At 35.9% G+C, this 16,029-nt stretch overlaps 1 protein-coding gene and 1 non-coding gene across 2 annotated transcripts; one reads left to right on the forward strand and one right to left on the reverse strand.

The window, feature by feature from the left end:
- Positions 1-4,397: 4,397 nt before the first annotated feature.
- On the reverse strand, positions 4,398-5,336 carry LOC118829052 (olfactory receptor 4F6-like). Its single transcript, XM_036735986.1, has one exon. It carries the CDS (start codon positions 5,334-5,336, stop codon positions 4,398-4,400), a length of 939 nt encoding a protein of 312 aa, XP_036591881.1.
- Positions 5,337-14,229: 8,893 nt separating this feature from the next.
- Positions 14,230-14,337, forward strand: LOC118830377. Its single transcript, XR_005009023.1, has one exon. It is a non-coding gene; the product is annotated as a U6 spliceosomal RNA (small nuclear RNA).
- The last annotated feature ends 1,692 nt before the right edge of the window (positions 14,338-16,029 follow it).

Here is a 16,029-nt window from a genome sequence, read left to right on the forward strand (position 1 = left end):
CCTTCAAAACTGAGCTCCGATACCACCTCACACATAAAATCTATCCTTGTTCCCTTGGTTGTTAGTGTTCTGTCTCTCCTCCAATTATCTTATATTTATTTGTCTGAGTGCATGCTGTATCCTCCAGTAAAATAAAAACATCTTGAGGCCAAGAGTGATTTTTCATTTTGTCTTTATACTCCAACATCCAGCAAAGTGCTTCATATATAGTAGATGATTAATAAATGTTTGTGGAATTTGCAAAAACTTGCCTGTTCTTTGCTTGTATTGTCATCAGGGATATCCCTGATTTTTGAGTCAGTGTTATCATCTATAATTTTTTCCATTCTTTTGATAAGCTTCCTCAGTGCTTTCAAGTTGGGTCATTTCTAGAATGTATTTCTTCACTGTATATGGTTAGTTGGTCTAGTCCTACTGCAATTGGACTTCACAACTTTGTTTTCTCAAATGTCATTTCAATTTCCCCTTATGGCCCTTTGGGGGACCGATATTCTAAAGTTCAGATGTGGTGATCCCATTAATGCTGATAAGACTATATCATTATGGTACTTGACACACATGTTCTATTTTTATTCTATTTGACAAATCTAGTTATTTGTTGTCCTTCTGCCACTTTCATCTATGAATGCTCTTGGAATGATATTCCTTAGTTGGGTGTCACACCAAAATTTCTGAAGACTTATTTTCACCTCCACCATTTTAAACTATATTATGAGGTGCTACTGCTCATAATTTTTTGTCATCCTTCTCTGTGATGGTTTACAATGAGTTTGTATTCTAAGTCATGGTTGCCCTTGGCTTCAACCTCTATCTGCCTGTCACAGAGACCAAAGGTTTTCTAGCTAAGGTGATTTCTGGGTTTTTCTGTCTTCTTCCTTCTGTTAACTGTTTGGAGTTGAATAAATGCCAAAAAGACAACATTTGTTGGTCACACTTTGGGAACCACAGATATCATGAGTTGTTTTGAATGAGGTGTAACTAACAAGTGTCGCTATAGAGTGCAAAATTTGTCTGAGAAGGGCTTTCCCACCTCCCAATTGGAAAGGGAAGGAGTTGATCTCTCTTAATCAAAGCCTTTCTCATCCCACTGGGTCAATTCAAGGGCATTATCTCTCCTTTAGTCCCCACCTGTACTCACCAACCCCTTCTTTGGGCTTGTAGGCTGAAGTTTTGCCAGAGACTCTGAAGTTCAAAGTGACCTTGTCTAGCCAAAAAGAAGAGAGCTTGCTTAATTTGAGGGGAAAAGAAAAACTCCAGATTCAGTTTAAACTCTGCATTTCAATTATATTCAGAGAAGGTCATGATAAGAAGAAAGTCCCCGTATTCAACAAAACATTTATAGCAGCATTTTGGGGGAGAAAAACATTGGAAACAAAGTAAATGCTCATTATTTGGGAAATGGCAAAATAAATTGTAGTATACAAATGTAATGGAATATTACTATATTGTAAGAAATGACAAATACAATGAATACAGGGAAGCCTGGAAAGATCTACATGTTCTGCTACTGAATGAAGTAAGCAGAGCCAAGAAAACATTATACACGATGACCAAAGCGATGTAAGTCAAAAGAATAATCACAAAATAAATCAAAAATTTATGTTGCAAAGTTACAAAGAACAAGCATGGCCCCAAAGAAGAGATAGGAAGATTGCTTCACCTCCATTCTTTTGCAGATGTGGAAAGCCCATGGATGTAGTACACTGAATTTACTGTCAAAAAGCTTTTTGATGTATTTGCTCATTTTTTTGCCTTCTCTTTTTTTCTTTAAAGCATATTATTTGTTATATGGGATGGTTCTCTGGGAGGGAAGAAGAGAGGTATACTATAAGAAATTTTGAATGTAAGAAAACAAAAGATAACAATAAAAAAAATTAAAAATCAACTCTACCTTTCCAGAAGTTTAATAAAAGTCATTCATCAAAAAAAATCATCATCATAAGATTCTCTCACATACATATAGTTTATCAGGCCTCCAAGCAGGAAAATCTTTAACATTTAGACAGATATTCAGATGTCTGATCTGTTTAAATCCTGTGTATTTCTAGCTAACCACTGGCATCACTACACATAATTAAAGACAGATAGGTATCTAAAGCTATTAAGACTGACATTATCTTTCTGTAGCAAAATTTGACTTTAAAGTACAATTGGCAAATAAGTAACTTAAAAAAACAAAAAGCTCTGTATTTTATCCTTTCAGATATCCATCTCTTTAGATATCCATCCTTTCAGATAAAAAGGGAGAGAGGAAAGAATAAAGCTATTAAGGTTGAAGTTATCTTTATGTAGCAAAATTTGGCTTTAAAGTACAATTGGCAAATAAGTAACTTAAAAAAAACAAAAAGCTCTGTATTTTGTCCTTTCAGATGTCCATCCTTTCCAATGAAAAAGGAGGGAGGAAAGAATAAAGGAGGATTACTTCAATAGCCACCTGAATCTTTGGCCAGGGGAAAATTCACAAACAGTTGGGCATGTCTCACACACTGACCATAGATGACACATCTGCTCCCAAGGAATGAAGAAAACTTAACAGCACTGGCACTATTTTTGATTTATTAAAAAAATATGATGACAAAAAGCCACTATGAGCAATTATTCCATTGTGTTCTATAATTTCAGGAAAAATACTTTGGTTTTTTATTTATTTTTCTCTGCTATGTTAAAATAAAATTGACCAATAAAAAAAGTTGCAAGTATTCAGTTACACTTTTAAATGAATTTTTATTCATCAAAACAGCATTTACATACATTTGAAAATACAAATATATATATATATGTGCAAGTCATCATTCAATCTACAGAAAATATGGTCCCGAATATATGATATTATCAAGCTGCATATTATTGGACCTACATAAAATCTAAATGACAATGCTCAGTATATAGATTTTCAGACTGCTTTGCAATAATTACCAGGCTCCACAAAGATCACTGACTCACAGGTTGGGAACTACTGGTTTAAATAAAGAACAAACCAAGACAAGGCAGTAAATAAGCACAACAAAGAATGTGGACATTACAATAGGGTGTAACATTTGTTCAGAAAACCTGAAGAACTATACAGAAAATGACTTAAATGAAAAATTCACATACAGTATCCAAAAGATTGCACATGTGTCCCTGAAAGTGACTTCCAGACAACAGTTTTATAGAAAGGGAAGGGAAGTGGCAACATGGCATAGAGAGAGAGAGTCCGCCTTAAAGAAAAAAGTCCTGGCTTCAAGTTCTATCACTAACACTTACTGGTTGTGTGACCCAAGACAAGTCATTTAACCTCTCAATGCTCTAGGTAGCTCTCTAAGTAACAGAGAAGGTGCCAAATTGCCTTATTAGGGAGAGTTCCCTGAAGTAGTTCCATATACTAGCAAATTCAGAGTCAGTCCTTATTCCTATTCTATTCCAACTTTTTAAAAAGTGCTTAAAGGCAGAAAGTTACAATGGAAAGAGCACTAGGTCTAGAGTCAAAGGGCCTACATTCATATCCCACTTAGTATCTATGTAAACTTGGGCAAATCACTTAATCTTCCTGGGCCTCAGTTTCCTCACCTGTAAACGTGAGAAGCCTTGGCTAGAGGGCTCTAAGGTCCATTCTGATTCTTTGGTTTTAATGATCTGATGAGCCACCATGTGTGATAACAGCCATCCAGACGGTCTTCAATAATAACCAGAAAGGATATAATTCTGAATCTAATGTCTAATTATTTAGAGCTGAAAAGGAACTTAGAGCCCATCAAGTCCATCTCCATTCTGGAGATGAGAGAACTGAAAGTGAGAGAGGTTAGAGACTTGACCTTGGTCACTCAGCTATTAAGTGTCTAAGGTAGGATTAAACTCTTGACCAGGGGAAAGTTCATTAATAATTGGGCGTGTCTCCCACTCTCATCACAGATATTCCATTTGCTCCCATCCCATCTGCTCCCAATGGATGAATAAAATGATAGAATTTGTACCATTTTTGGTTGATTTTTAAATGATGGGAAAAAGACCAGTGTGAAAAATTATTCCATAGTGTTGCATAATTTTCAGAAAATATGCCTTGGTTTTTGTTTGTTCTATGGTCTTAATGATTCAGTGATCTGACGTGGCTCACCACATGTGATAATAGCTATCAAGAGAGTCTTGAATGATTACCGAGAAAGACATTACAGTCTCATTACAGTCTCAGACTCAAGTCTTGCTGACTCCAAGCCAAGTTTTCTATCCGTTGTACAACCTTGCCTTCTCAATTGTCTTTGGCATATGGATTCCTAGGAAGGACTTAGACAATTATGAACAAGAATCCTGAGGAGAAACCTTATCCCACCACAGTGTTTAAATACTAACTAAAATGACTTCTAACATCTCAGCAGTTACACTTGTGTCTGCAGTCTGTTTGGCAGCCTCAAACTATGTATTTAAGACAACTTCGTGGAATTCATGATGTTACTGAACAGCTTCCTCATTGCTACCTTCATCTCTTTATTCCTGAATGTATAGATGACAGGATTCATAAAAGGAGTGATAAGTACATCAAAGATGGCAAGAAACTTATCTATTGGCAATGTGGGGAATGGCCATACATAGACAATGATGCATGGACCAAAGAAAAAGATCACTACTGTGATGTGAGCTGACAGGGTGGAGAGGGCTTTGGATGAACCACCTGGAGAGTGTTTACGAACAGTGACCAGTATGAAGATGTAAGAAACAATCAATGCAAAGAAAGTGCCCATGGAGATGAAGCCACTGTTAGCAGTGACCAAGAACTCCAGTCTATAGGTATCCACGCAGGCAAGTTTGATGAACCTCGGGAAATCACAATAAAAACTATCTACTTTATTAGGGCCACAGAAAGGTAAATTTACAACAAAAGCCAATTGCATCATAGAGTGTATAAAGCCAATACTCCAAGACACCATCAAAAGCAAGATGCACCTTCTCAAGCTCATAATGATCAGGTAGTGAAGAGGCTTGCGTATTGCAATGTATCGATCAAAGGCCATTACTATAAGGAGCACCATCTCAGTACCCCCAGCAGTGTGAATAAAGAACATCTGGGTAATGCAGCCATTCCAAGAGATGACTTTGTGCTTTCTGAAGAGATCAGAAATCATCTTAGGGGTTGTAATACTGCAAATACATGTGTCAATGAAAGAGAGGTTAGCCAGCAGAAAGTACATGGGTGAGTGTAATCGGGCATCAGCAATAACTGTCAGTACAACAAGGAGGTTTCCTGACATGCTTGCCACATAAAACACTGAGAAGAACAGAAACAGAGAAACTCTCATCTCCTGAGAACTTGCGAGTCCCAACAGAACAAACTCATACACCGCAGACTCATTTGATCCATCCATTAACTCAGTTTGCAGAGTAGATTCTGGAATTTACCTGAAGAAAATAGTAAGAAGAAAACAGAATTATTGGCATCAAAAGCAGACAGCTTGAGTGGATAAGGGTTCGAACTTCAAAAATCTTATATTGCTTTATCATTTTGTATGGCTGGATAACTATCCACAATCATAGGATCATAGATTTAGAACTGGAAGAGACTGTAGAAGCCATTGAGACTATTTCCCTCATTTTACACATGAGGAAACTGAGACTGAGAAAGCTTGAGTGACCTGGTTTGTCTTGATTCAAACTCAGATCTTTCTGACTCCAAATCCAAAACTTTATCCACTGCATTGCCTAGCTTTCTTACTGACACTAAACCTATAATTCCAATACAAGCCATTCCTTTCCCTGGAATACACTGCCTCTTCATTTCCACCTCTCAAAAAACTTTTCTTCCTTCAAGGCTCTCCTCTGCCTTTAGCTACTTCTATGAAATTTTTCCTGATCAACTCTTCCCTCTCCCATCCCCTTTTGTGCTCCTAGAGGATTTTTTTAGTAGTCTCTCTCCTTCCTCTATTTTCTTGAATAAACTGAGATAATATTTATAAAGCACTTTGCAAATCTTAAAGTATTGTGTATATAATGTTAGCTTTTATCATTATTACCATACTTATTTGCAGAGATGTATCACACCAGTAAAACGTAAGCTCCCTGAGAGGAGACATTGTTTTGGTTTTGCATTTCTACCCCCAAGATCTTGCACATATTAGGCACTTAAATGTTTGTTATTGTACTTAATTTTAGATTTTGTGCCATGTCTGATTTCTTGATACTTCCTGGTAGCATTTCTAACAGGACACATTTCTGAGAGATTTCAATGTGCAACTTCAAGTTAAGGTTGGGTCTTTGTGGATATTCCAGAGGGTACCAGGTACAATGTGAGACACTGGAAAATTTAGGGATGACCAAATCCAGTATAATAGTATATCATAGGAAGAGGTTTGATGCTGCCTGAAATCTAATTAATTGCCAGTAACATTCAACGATTCAAAATGTGTCAGTGATATTCAATTTTTCTATTTTGACCCAAGTCATACATATTTCCATATAATGCTTCATAGAAGAGAAACGCAGAAGTAAAAAAGAATGAAATGCCAGGGGCAGGGGATGGGGGTGTGATGTGATTAAGAAAGAGCAGATGTCCAGAAGAATGGGAACTAAATCGGCCAGCATTAGGAGAAACAACAAAAGTAGCACAGGGAGTCTTAATAAGGGGATGACAAAGAATTAGGAAAGGAAACACTATCTTTTCACTCTCTCCTCTCATTGCTATTCTTTAATAGACACTTTCTTCTATTTCTCTACAACCTAGACTTCTACTCATTTCCTATACATATACAATAATTTTCTAAAACAATTATACAATCATTCCCGCACTACTGTTTTATCATTCAATGTTCACATTCATAGGACTGGGTATCTCTCTCCTCTCATTGCTATTCTTTAACAGACACTTTCTTCTATTTCTCTACAACCTAGACTTCTACTCATTTCCTATACATATACAATAATTTTCTAAAACAATTATACAATCATTCCCGCACTACTGTTTTATCATTCAATGTTCACATTCATAGGACTGGGTATCTCTCTCCTCTCATTGCTATTCTTTAACAGACACTTTCTTCTATTTCTCTACAACCTAGACTTCTACTCATTTCCTATACATATACAATAATTTTCTAAAACAATTATACAATCATTCCCGCACTACTGTTTTATCATTCAATGTTCACATTCATAGGACTGGGTATCCTTTACACCACAATGCTGAGTACCATTTTGAGGCTGTAAATATGCTGCTTGTGTATTCCAATATTATTGTATGTCAAGAAAACTCTTCACTATGAAAAAAATATCCCTCAAGTGGTCATATATCCTACTTAAATACCATCAGTGAAAAGGAACTCACTACTACCATTCCAATTTTGGAAGCTTTAAAAGTTGTAAGATCTTCATTATGCTGAAAAAAGCTTCCTTTTTCCAGAATGGGTACCCTATTTATCTCTCCTTATGAAATCAATTTTCTATTGTTTGCCATCATTTTGGTCATTTTTTGGATCTCCTCCAATCTCAACCAATTATTTACTAAGCATATCAAACAAAATGAGACACAAAAGGGTCCTAAAATGGATCTGACAAATGATGTCTAAGAAGAAATTATTTATTTATATTTGCTCTTCACATTTCTATTTATCCATCCCAACATTATGTTGACATTTACTCATACAATCCTGATAGTACAGTGAAGACATCCTATATCCAAGAGATTTGGGATACTCTGGTATGAGTTCTTATTGGTGTTGTCTACAACTAAAGGGCTATGAAACCACCCAAAGAGAGAAGTACCACAGATATCACTCTTAGTACATTATAGTACAATCCAGACAATAGATTGACTGCTGCCTGAGGAACAAAGTAAGTATGGAAAAGCTCATCACCAGTAACCTGGATATAAACTGACAAATTATTTGGTCATGACACTTTATACTTAAAGTCATTTAGATCGCTAACTTAAAATAATTCCTGATAAAGTTAAAGCTGGAAGGGCTTTTAGAGGTCAACTAATTCAACCCCTTCATTTTGTAGATGAAGAAACTGGGGTCTGCAGAGATTAAGAAAATTGCCCATGATTACACAGGTAGAAAATGGCAGGGCTGGGATTCAAACCCAGCTCCTTTGACACCAGACCCATCACTCATTCTGCTGTACCATGCTGCCTCCTTCCTGTCCACGCTCATAATTGAAATGATGTATCAAATGATCTAAAAGCTAATATTTGTAAAGTGCTTAGCACAGTGCCTGGCATGTAATAAGTGCTTGTTCCCTTCCCTTGCCTTTTCCTTCGGCAATTTACAATAGCGATACCACCCCTCGTCTTTCTGTCTTCTTCCTTCTCTGCTCCTTAGGTACCCAGTAATCTCATATATTGTCCTATCTAAAGTCCTACATTCCATTTAGCCTTAAATGCCTTCAAATCATCCCTCTGTCCTCCCCTTTCAAAATGCCTGTTTTCTCTGTGAGACAAATCAAGTTAGAGGGGAAGGAATTAAAATAAGCCATGCAAATGTGTGAATAGCTAGTATTTAATCTTCATGGATTCACAGAGCTAGAGCTAGAAGGAACCTCAGTCTAGTCCAACTCCCCCTCATTTTACTGATGAGCAAACAGATACCCACGGAGATTTGTCCAGTGTCACCCAGGTAATAAATGTCAAAGGTAAGATATGAACCTAGATCTGCCACTAGGGGCAGTAATTTTCCCACTGTACTATCCTGGCTTTGTCTTTGTGGACAATATTTGCTTAACCCTCCTAGGAAGACTTTTAGAGTAGTGAGAAATTCTAGGGGCTCTTCTCTACTCTAGACCAATGCCACTGTCTCTTAGCATTGAGCCCTCTCTGCATACCAGGAGAATAGAGGCTTTTGATACCCCAGTTCTGAATGGTTACTAATTCCAGCCATAAGATTTAAAGCTAGAGGGAAATTTACAGATCATCTAGTCAGTTTCCTCCTCATTTCACAGATGACGAAACCAAGAAGCAAAAACGCAAAGTGACCTACCCAAGGTCATACAACTATTAAGTGGTAGAACTTGAACTAGAACCAAGATTTTTTAACTCCAAAGTGAGGCTGCTTTCTCCTATGCCATGTTGTCTCCAAACCATATGTGGTAAAGTTTTCTTAACAGAATTGACCATATCCTACCCAAAGTTACCAAGTCACAAATAATACTGATCAGTCTCATCTGAGCTGTGGAGATGGCCCTCCCCAAGTACCAAAAGGGAGCCATCAAATAGGCTTCCAAGGAGAAATTGATGCCATACTTACCTTCGAGGTAGACTGAAGATTCTCTTCCCCTTCTCCTGGTGCAGCAGTTTCCTCTGTAGCCTGTGAGAAGATGATTTACCTAACCAAGGATCATGAGAAATGTAGTTCCAAAAAGACAAAAAAGAGGAAGCTGGGGAGGGGGGAAATTGACCATAATTTTAGATTGTATCATCATTAACAGCTGAGCTAGTAGTAAAAAATTATGGAGGAGACTTGAGAGTTCAGGAAAGATGAAAGATAAACTGTAAATTTAGGATTTATTACACCGTTATTCATATCAATGTGGAACAGTAGAAAGAGTGATTTGGGGAAAGCCACTTCTTAAGTGGCTTTGGAATCACAGGACCCATGTGAAAATCCTGCCTCTGTCACTCACTAACAGTATGACCCTGAAAAAGTGAATTAACCTCTCTGGGCTTCATATTCATCCTATACAAGATGAGGTACTGCACTAAATAGCTTCTAAAGTCCTTTCAGCTATAAATTCATAATCTATGATCTTATAATTCATTATAATCAGGAGGGGGATATGAGATAAAAGTAGAAAATTACAGAAAAAGAAAACAAGAGAAAGGGTAAAAAATGACACACCATCCCCTCCACCTGAAATAGCCTCTTCTCATCATTTCCATATACCATATTCGACACACTTTTCTAGGCCCAACTCAAGTAGACCTCTTCCACAAAACCTTCCTGAATCTCAGTCACTTATGTTTACCTCTTGCCTCTAGAAATGTATTTCAAAAGTCAGAAATGTGGAGTATCTTAGTCCCCAGGTAGGTTGGAACTCAATATAAAAAATTATAATAATAATTGAAACTATTGAAAACTAGACTAAGTGATATGGACCTCATCTTTTCCAAATCCTTGCCCTCCTACTGCATCCTCAAAATTCTCTGCTTGAACGCCAACTAGTGTCCAGGAATATAGTCCCTTATGAAGTTACCCATTCCATTTTTTGACAGTTGCAATTATAATTAAGTGCTTTTTTTATACTAAGTTCCATCCTACCTGGCATCCAAGACCTTCCACATCTCTGCCTTTTGGTGCCATTAATTTCCATTGGTACCTAGATATTACAATCAGCTTAAGTGCAACCTCCTCCTTTAAACCTTCCCTAACTTGCCCTCTCCACTCACCTCAGATTAGAGTGATCTTTCCCTTCTCAAATTTCTTTTATAACTTCATCAGAACCTATCTTTTGCAATATACTTATTATCTCTGAACCACAATTATTGAAATGCATGCCTTATTTCATTAGATTATAAATTCCATAACAAAAAGGAAAAGCATTTTTCATTTTTGTACCCAGTGCGTCACACATAGTAAATGTTTAATGAATGTCTGTGATATTGAATTGAGTCAAAATATCTTCCTACAACTTTCATCCATCCTAGTTTTTCCTCTCTCAAATAAATCAATGAAAAATAGAAATAGATTGAGAAAAAGGAAAATAGGAATAAAAAGTTAGATATTGCAAATTTAGACCATGTTCTCCTGATAATTCAAAAACATTGCTTTCGAAAATCTACCTTCTTTGAACTCTGGGCTGAAGCAGCAGCATCTTCCAAGAAGCAGAGAAGCACTGATTTCTTAACATTCTGGATAGCAACATGATCTCCACATCCATCAGAAGTCACTATATGCCATTTTCCTTAGTACAAAAGGCACCTAATTAACAGCCTTGAATATTAGTGACCAAGTAATGCTGCTACAGCTTGGGAATAGCCAGACTTTGATTGGATTGCTCTGGGAATTGTGCCTCACAAACACATTTTTCATCCCACAGGAAATGAAAAGGACAAGAGGATTGAGGGGAAGAAATAACTTATATGAAATAGGTTTAATGGTACCCGAGTTGGGATGTGAGGACTATGTTTATGTAAAATGAGCAAAAATAATAAAAATTAACATCTGTATATCACTTTCAGGTTTATCAAATTTTTTTATGTTAACACTTTGAGAGAATTAATGTAACTATTATCACGTCTCTTTTACAGATGAGGAAACTGAGGGATTAAGAGAGATCAAGTGGCTTGCCTGATGTAGTATAGTTAGTAAAGACTCAAGCTAGGACTCAAACTCAAATCTTCTAACTATAAGAATAGTGTTATTTCTACTACTCTGGGTTGGAATGACTGAGAAGCAGAGATGGAAAAAAAGTGAAAGCAACTGTAGGGTCCCAATTGGGAAAAAGCTATAAAATACAGTAATAAGTGAAAATCCATAAAAATTTAAACCCTGTGAAAGGTAGAAGCCCGAACATGATGACCTGTTAACAATAACTTAGATACTGAATCATAATTTAGAGAGTGAGTCAAAATTTAAAATAGTATAACCTATGAAAGCTATAACAAGAATATCATGACCAGTATATGATCAATATGTAAACTTATGTTTGAGCAAACCATTGGCTTAACACCCAAGCTCATTACTAAGCAGAAAATCAAAAATATCTACCCATCAATAGTGATGCACTATCTCCACTATCTCCATATGCTCCTCCTCCCTTTGTTTTCTATAATTACCATGGGGATTTTGGGGTTTCTTTGTGGGGATCCACTAAACTGGCTATCTCCCCAGACTGAAAATTGCCCCTGTTTTGTAAATATTCATAATGACTAATTAAACTACTACTTACAATCAACCTAGAGATACTTGGCCTCTTTCTTTGCTATCAAAAAGAACACCCTACAGTTATGGGGGAGATACATGGTTCCCCAGTCAGGGGAATTCTGGACCTTACAGCAACCAATATCCTAACTAAATTTCATAGAGCACTGACCAGTTTTCAAGTTTTTGAAAGTTTTTCTCCACACTTTTTAATCTCATTTTATTCTCATAACAATATGGTAAGATTAAGTGAATTGTGTGTTATACTACTCATTTTACAGATGAGAAAATTAAAGTTGTGTGACTTGCTTATGGTCTCACAGTAAGTCATTAGGAAAGCCAGATCCAGATTCCATATTTCTTACCTCCTAGTTCAACTGCTTTCCCCTAGATCACAATTACCTCCAAACCTTTACCACCTAACTGGGATCAAAACACATATCAAATCACCTTCCCTGAACCAGTAATCAAAAGGTAACCACATCCATTCTCTGTGTTTAGGGTCTTAGTAGAAGAGAATAGGTTCCTCTGAGTGCTATATGGCTTCCATCTTTCCAAGGAGCCTATAAGAGAAGAGATTGGTTTGATAGTCAGGATTGATGGAAAGCGTAGAATTCTTTGGAATTAATTTCAATAGGTGAAAACTGAATTGACAAAAAGAATTGGCCTCTTAAAGGAGAAAAAATATTTAAGTAGGTAAGTAGGTAGCTGTAGCAAGGCTATGCCATTTGAGTACTTTTCATTAAGGTAGACAGCAGTAGAAAATCCCACATGACAGGATTTTTCTGTTTTGTTATAGGTTGTTGCTGTTTGGGTTTTTTTTTTTACAAACTATGTGACTTTTCCATAGACTATGGACAAGTTGAAGACCAAGGTTTTTCAATGTCTGAGGGTACTGACGGTGAAATTAAGTAAAGGAGTCTTTTATGAATATATAAGTTTACCTAAGGTCATCAATAACCATTGAAGAGAAAGTGTTAAAATGTACTTAAGGATTTATATTTCTTTTAAAGAGGTTCAAAAGTATAACTTTTCTTGAGAATAGTTAATTATTATTTAGTTACATAATATAGGATATTAGTTAAGACTTTTATAGAAAAAAATTGTGTGCTATTTATTTCTCTCGGTTATCTATATCCAGGGTGAGTCTCTCCATTAGGCCTGTCCACTAACAATCGTTCACCCCTGCTAATACATAGTACCTACCTAAATGGCAAACACAAGTTCTTAGGAGTAAATAATTAGTCACTGTGAGTCTAGCCTTGATTTCCAAGATTAGTGACAGAAAGCATCACAATATGCAATAAGTAGGTATGAAAAAGCTACTTCTCTTCTGTCTTTGGGGTTCACTATGACTACTAAGAGTCTACATAATTAATATACCTAGTGACCTAATTTTTCCCAATTTACATGACCTTTATGTCCAAATACTTTCCTCTTCCAGCAACATGTCATTTTTTAGAAAGAGCATGTAATCTGCTCTCTCATCACCACGTGCCTAGCAAACTATTTTGAGTTTGGAGGTGCTTTAAGACCTTTTCATTCTCCTTTTGTTCCTTACCCTACTTAAAATTAATATGATTTGAAAGTCATATCCATAATGAACTAGTTATTCAGCACAGCCTTTGAGTAAGTCTCTGAGAAAATCTGTATTTGTGCTAAGCAAATAATTGCAGCCTTTATCACTTCCATGACCAATAATATGACCTTCCACCATCCCAATCACCCTTCTTCCTTAATGACTCGGGTCATTCATCTACCCTCACATAAATATCTTTTCTGTTTTGGGATGTTAACTTCTATACTTCCAGCTAAATTGTACTCTTATTTTCTCCCTATCATTCTCTCCCTCAGCCTCAATCAATCACAAAAATTTTGGCAAAGAACTCAGAAACAGGATTAAATTGGTAGAGATACTGTTTATATGAATGGAATAATATATGAGCAGTTGGGCTGAAGAAAGAGATAAAGCCTAAGTACAGAATGCAATATTATCTGATATAGATGTTTTGACTACATGGCTAAGAATAGTGAATGCAAAAGTGAGGATAAGTAGTCCACATAGAGAATGATTAAGATCTGGGTCAAGGAATTTGTTTTTCATTGGAAAGGAAGAGAGAGTTCCCTAATTGGACTATAAAGTTGATTGGGGATAATCTATAGGCATAGCTTTAAAAATGACAAAAGATAAAATAGATAATCTCTATTGCATGAAATTGAAAAGGCTATATATGAACAGAATCAACACAGCCAGGATAAGAGGAGAAAGTATTAAATGGGAGAAAAGGTCTTTGCTTAGAAAAATCTCTGATAAAGGTCTAATATTCAACATACATAAGGAATTAACAAAAGTATATATTATTAATTCCCCAATGAAAAAAATGGTCAAAGGATATAAACAAACAGTGCTGTGCTCACTTCAACAGCATAGATACTAAAACTAGAACAATGCAGAATAAATTAGCATTGCCTGTTGCATGAGGATAACATGCAAATTTGTAAAGCAATCTATATTTCTAGGAAAAAAATATAAAATATTAGCAATCATATGGAAAATTGCTCCAAATCATCAATAATAAGATAATGAAAGTCAAAACAATTTTGAGGTTTCAGCTCACACACCAAAATTGACAGATGTCAAAAGACAAAGATGGTCAATGATTGGGGGGCCTGAAGGAAAATAGGCACTAGTAGAGTGTAAAATGGTCCAAACACACTGGAAAAACAATTTTCTAGAAAGTAATTTGTAATTGCACTAGGAAAAAATGGTTAAAATGTCCATACTCTTGGTCACAGAAAGTCTACCTCTTAATCATATGTCCCAAGAAGGTCAAAGACAGAAATGTACTATATACACTGAAATAGTTGCAGTAGTCCTTTTGTGGTAGTGAATAACTGGAAACAAAGTACATGTCCATCAGCCAAAGAATGACTAAACAAATTTTAGTATTTAAATGTCATAGAATATTTTTTGCTAAAAGAAAGTATGAATATGAAGAATGTAGAGAAGCATGGGAAGACTTAAATGAATTGATGCAGAGTAAAATAGGCAGAATCAAGAAAACTATGCACAATGACTACAATAATATAAATGTAAAGAACAAAAAACTGAAACTGAATGCTGTATAATCATAACCATTAAACTTGAAAGAGTTAAGAAAGAATTAAAAAGAGTTAAGAAAATGCACCTCTCTCCCTTCATTGCAGAGGTGAAGGAAATATTGCTGTGCAATGCTTATCAGACAGTTGAGAAGTTAGCTAGTTTTGCTAAACTTCCTTCTTCTCTTTATTTTTTGTTCTTTGTTGCAAGTGATGGTTCATTGAGTAGGGGAAGAGGCAAAGATATATTTGGAAGTAATAATAAAGCAAAAAAACAAAGATACCAATTTTAAAATTTTAAGAATTTTTTTTAAACATGACATAGTATGGCTGGATTTCAAAAAGTTTTCAACAAAATCTCCCATACCATTTTTATGGACAAAATAGAGTGATGAAAGATATGTGGCAGAGTATTTAAATGAATTGAGAACTGGTGATTGACCAGACTCAAAGAATTAGTCATTATTAGATTGGTGTCAGCTTGGAAGGTGCTCTACTCAAGTTCCCCAGGAATCTGTCCTTGTTAATGTACTATTTAACATTAGAGAAAAGAACCAAGTGGATCACCTGTGGCTAATAAAATAAGAAACACACGATATGAGAAGGAATGGATTACATCATTGTGGAGAGTATCTACATTAATGAAATCACAGACCTGTTAAGTATTAAAGTAGCAATGGCTTAGATAAAGACATTAATGCCCTCCTTGGTAAATTTGCAGATGACCCATTGTATAAAAGAGGCAAGATCTAAAAAGATCTTGACAGCCTTAAATAATGAAGAAAATCAAATAAGAGGCAAATGTAAAGTTCTATACTTGGGTTCAAAAAATCGACTTCTTAAGTACAGAATGAAGGAGATAGCTAGACAGAAGTTTGTGTGTAATTGATCTGGGGGTGTTATTGGCCCACAAGCTCAACATGAGTGAACCCTGTGTCACAGCATCATTACAAAAACTAGAAAAGTCATTAGGCTTTATTTAAGAGTAATAGTGTCCAGAATGAGGGAAGTGATAATTCCACAACACTCTGCCTTGGTCAGATCAAATATGGATATCATTTTAAGTTCTGGACACCACGTCATAAGAAGAATATTGAAAAGATGGAGTTTG

This window comes from Trichosurus vulpecula, chromosome 8 (assembly GCF_011100635.1).
Source record: "Trichosurus vulpecula isolate mTriVul1 chromosome 8, mTriVul1.pri, whole genome shotgun sequence".
NCBI classification, from domain to species: domain Eukaryota; kingdom Metazoa; phylum Chordata; class Mammalia; order Diprotodontia; family Phalangeridae; genus Trichosurus; species Trichosurus vulpecula.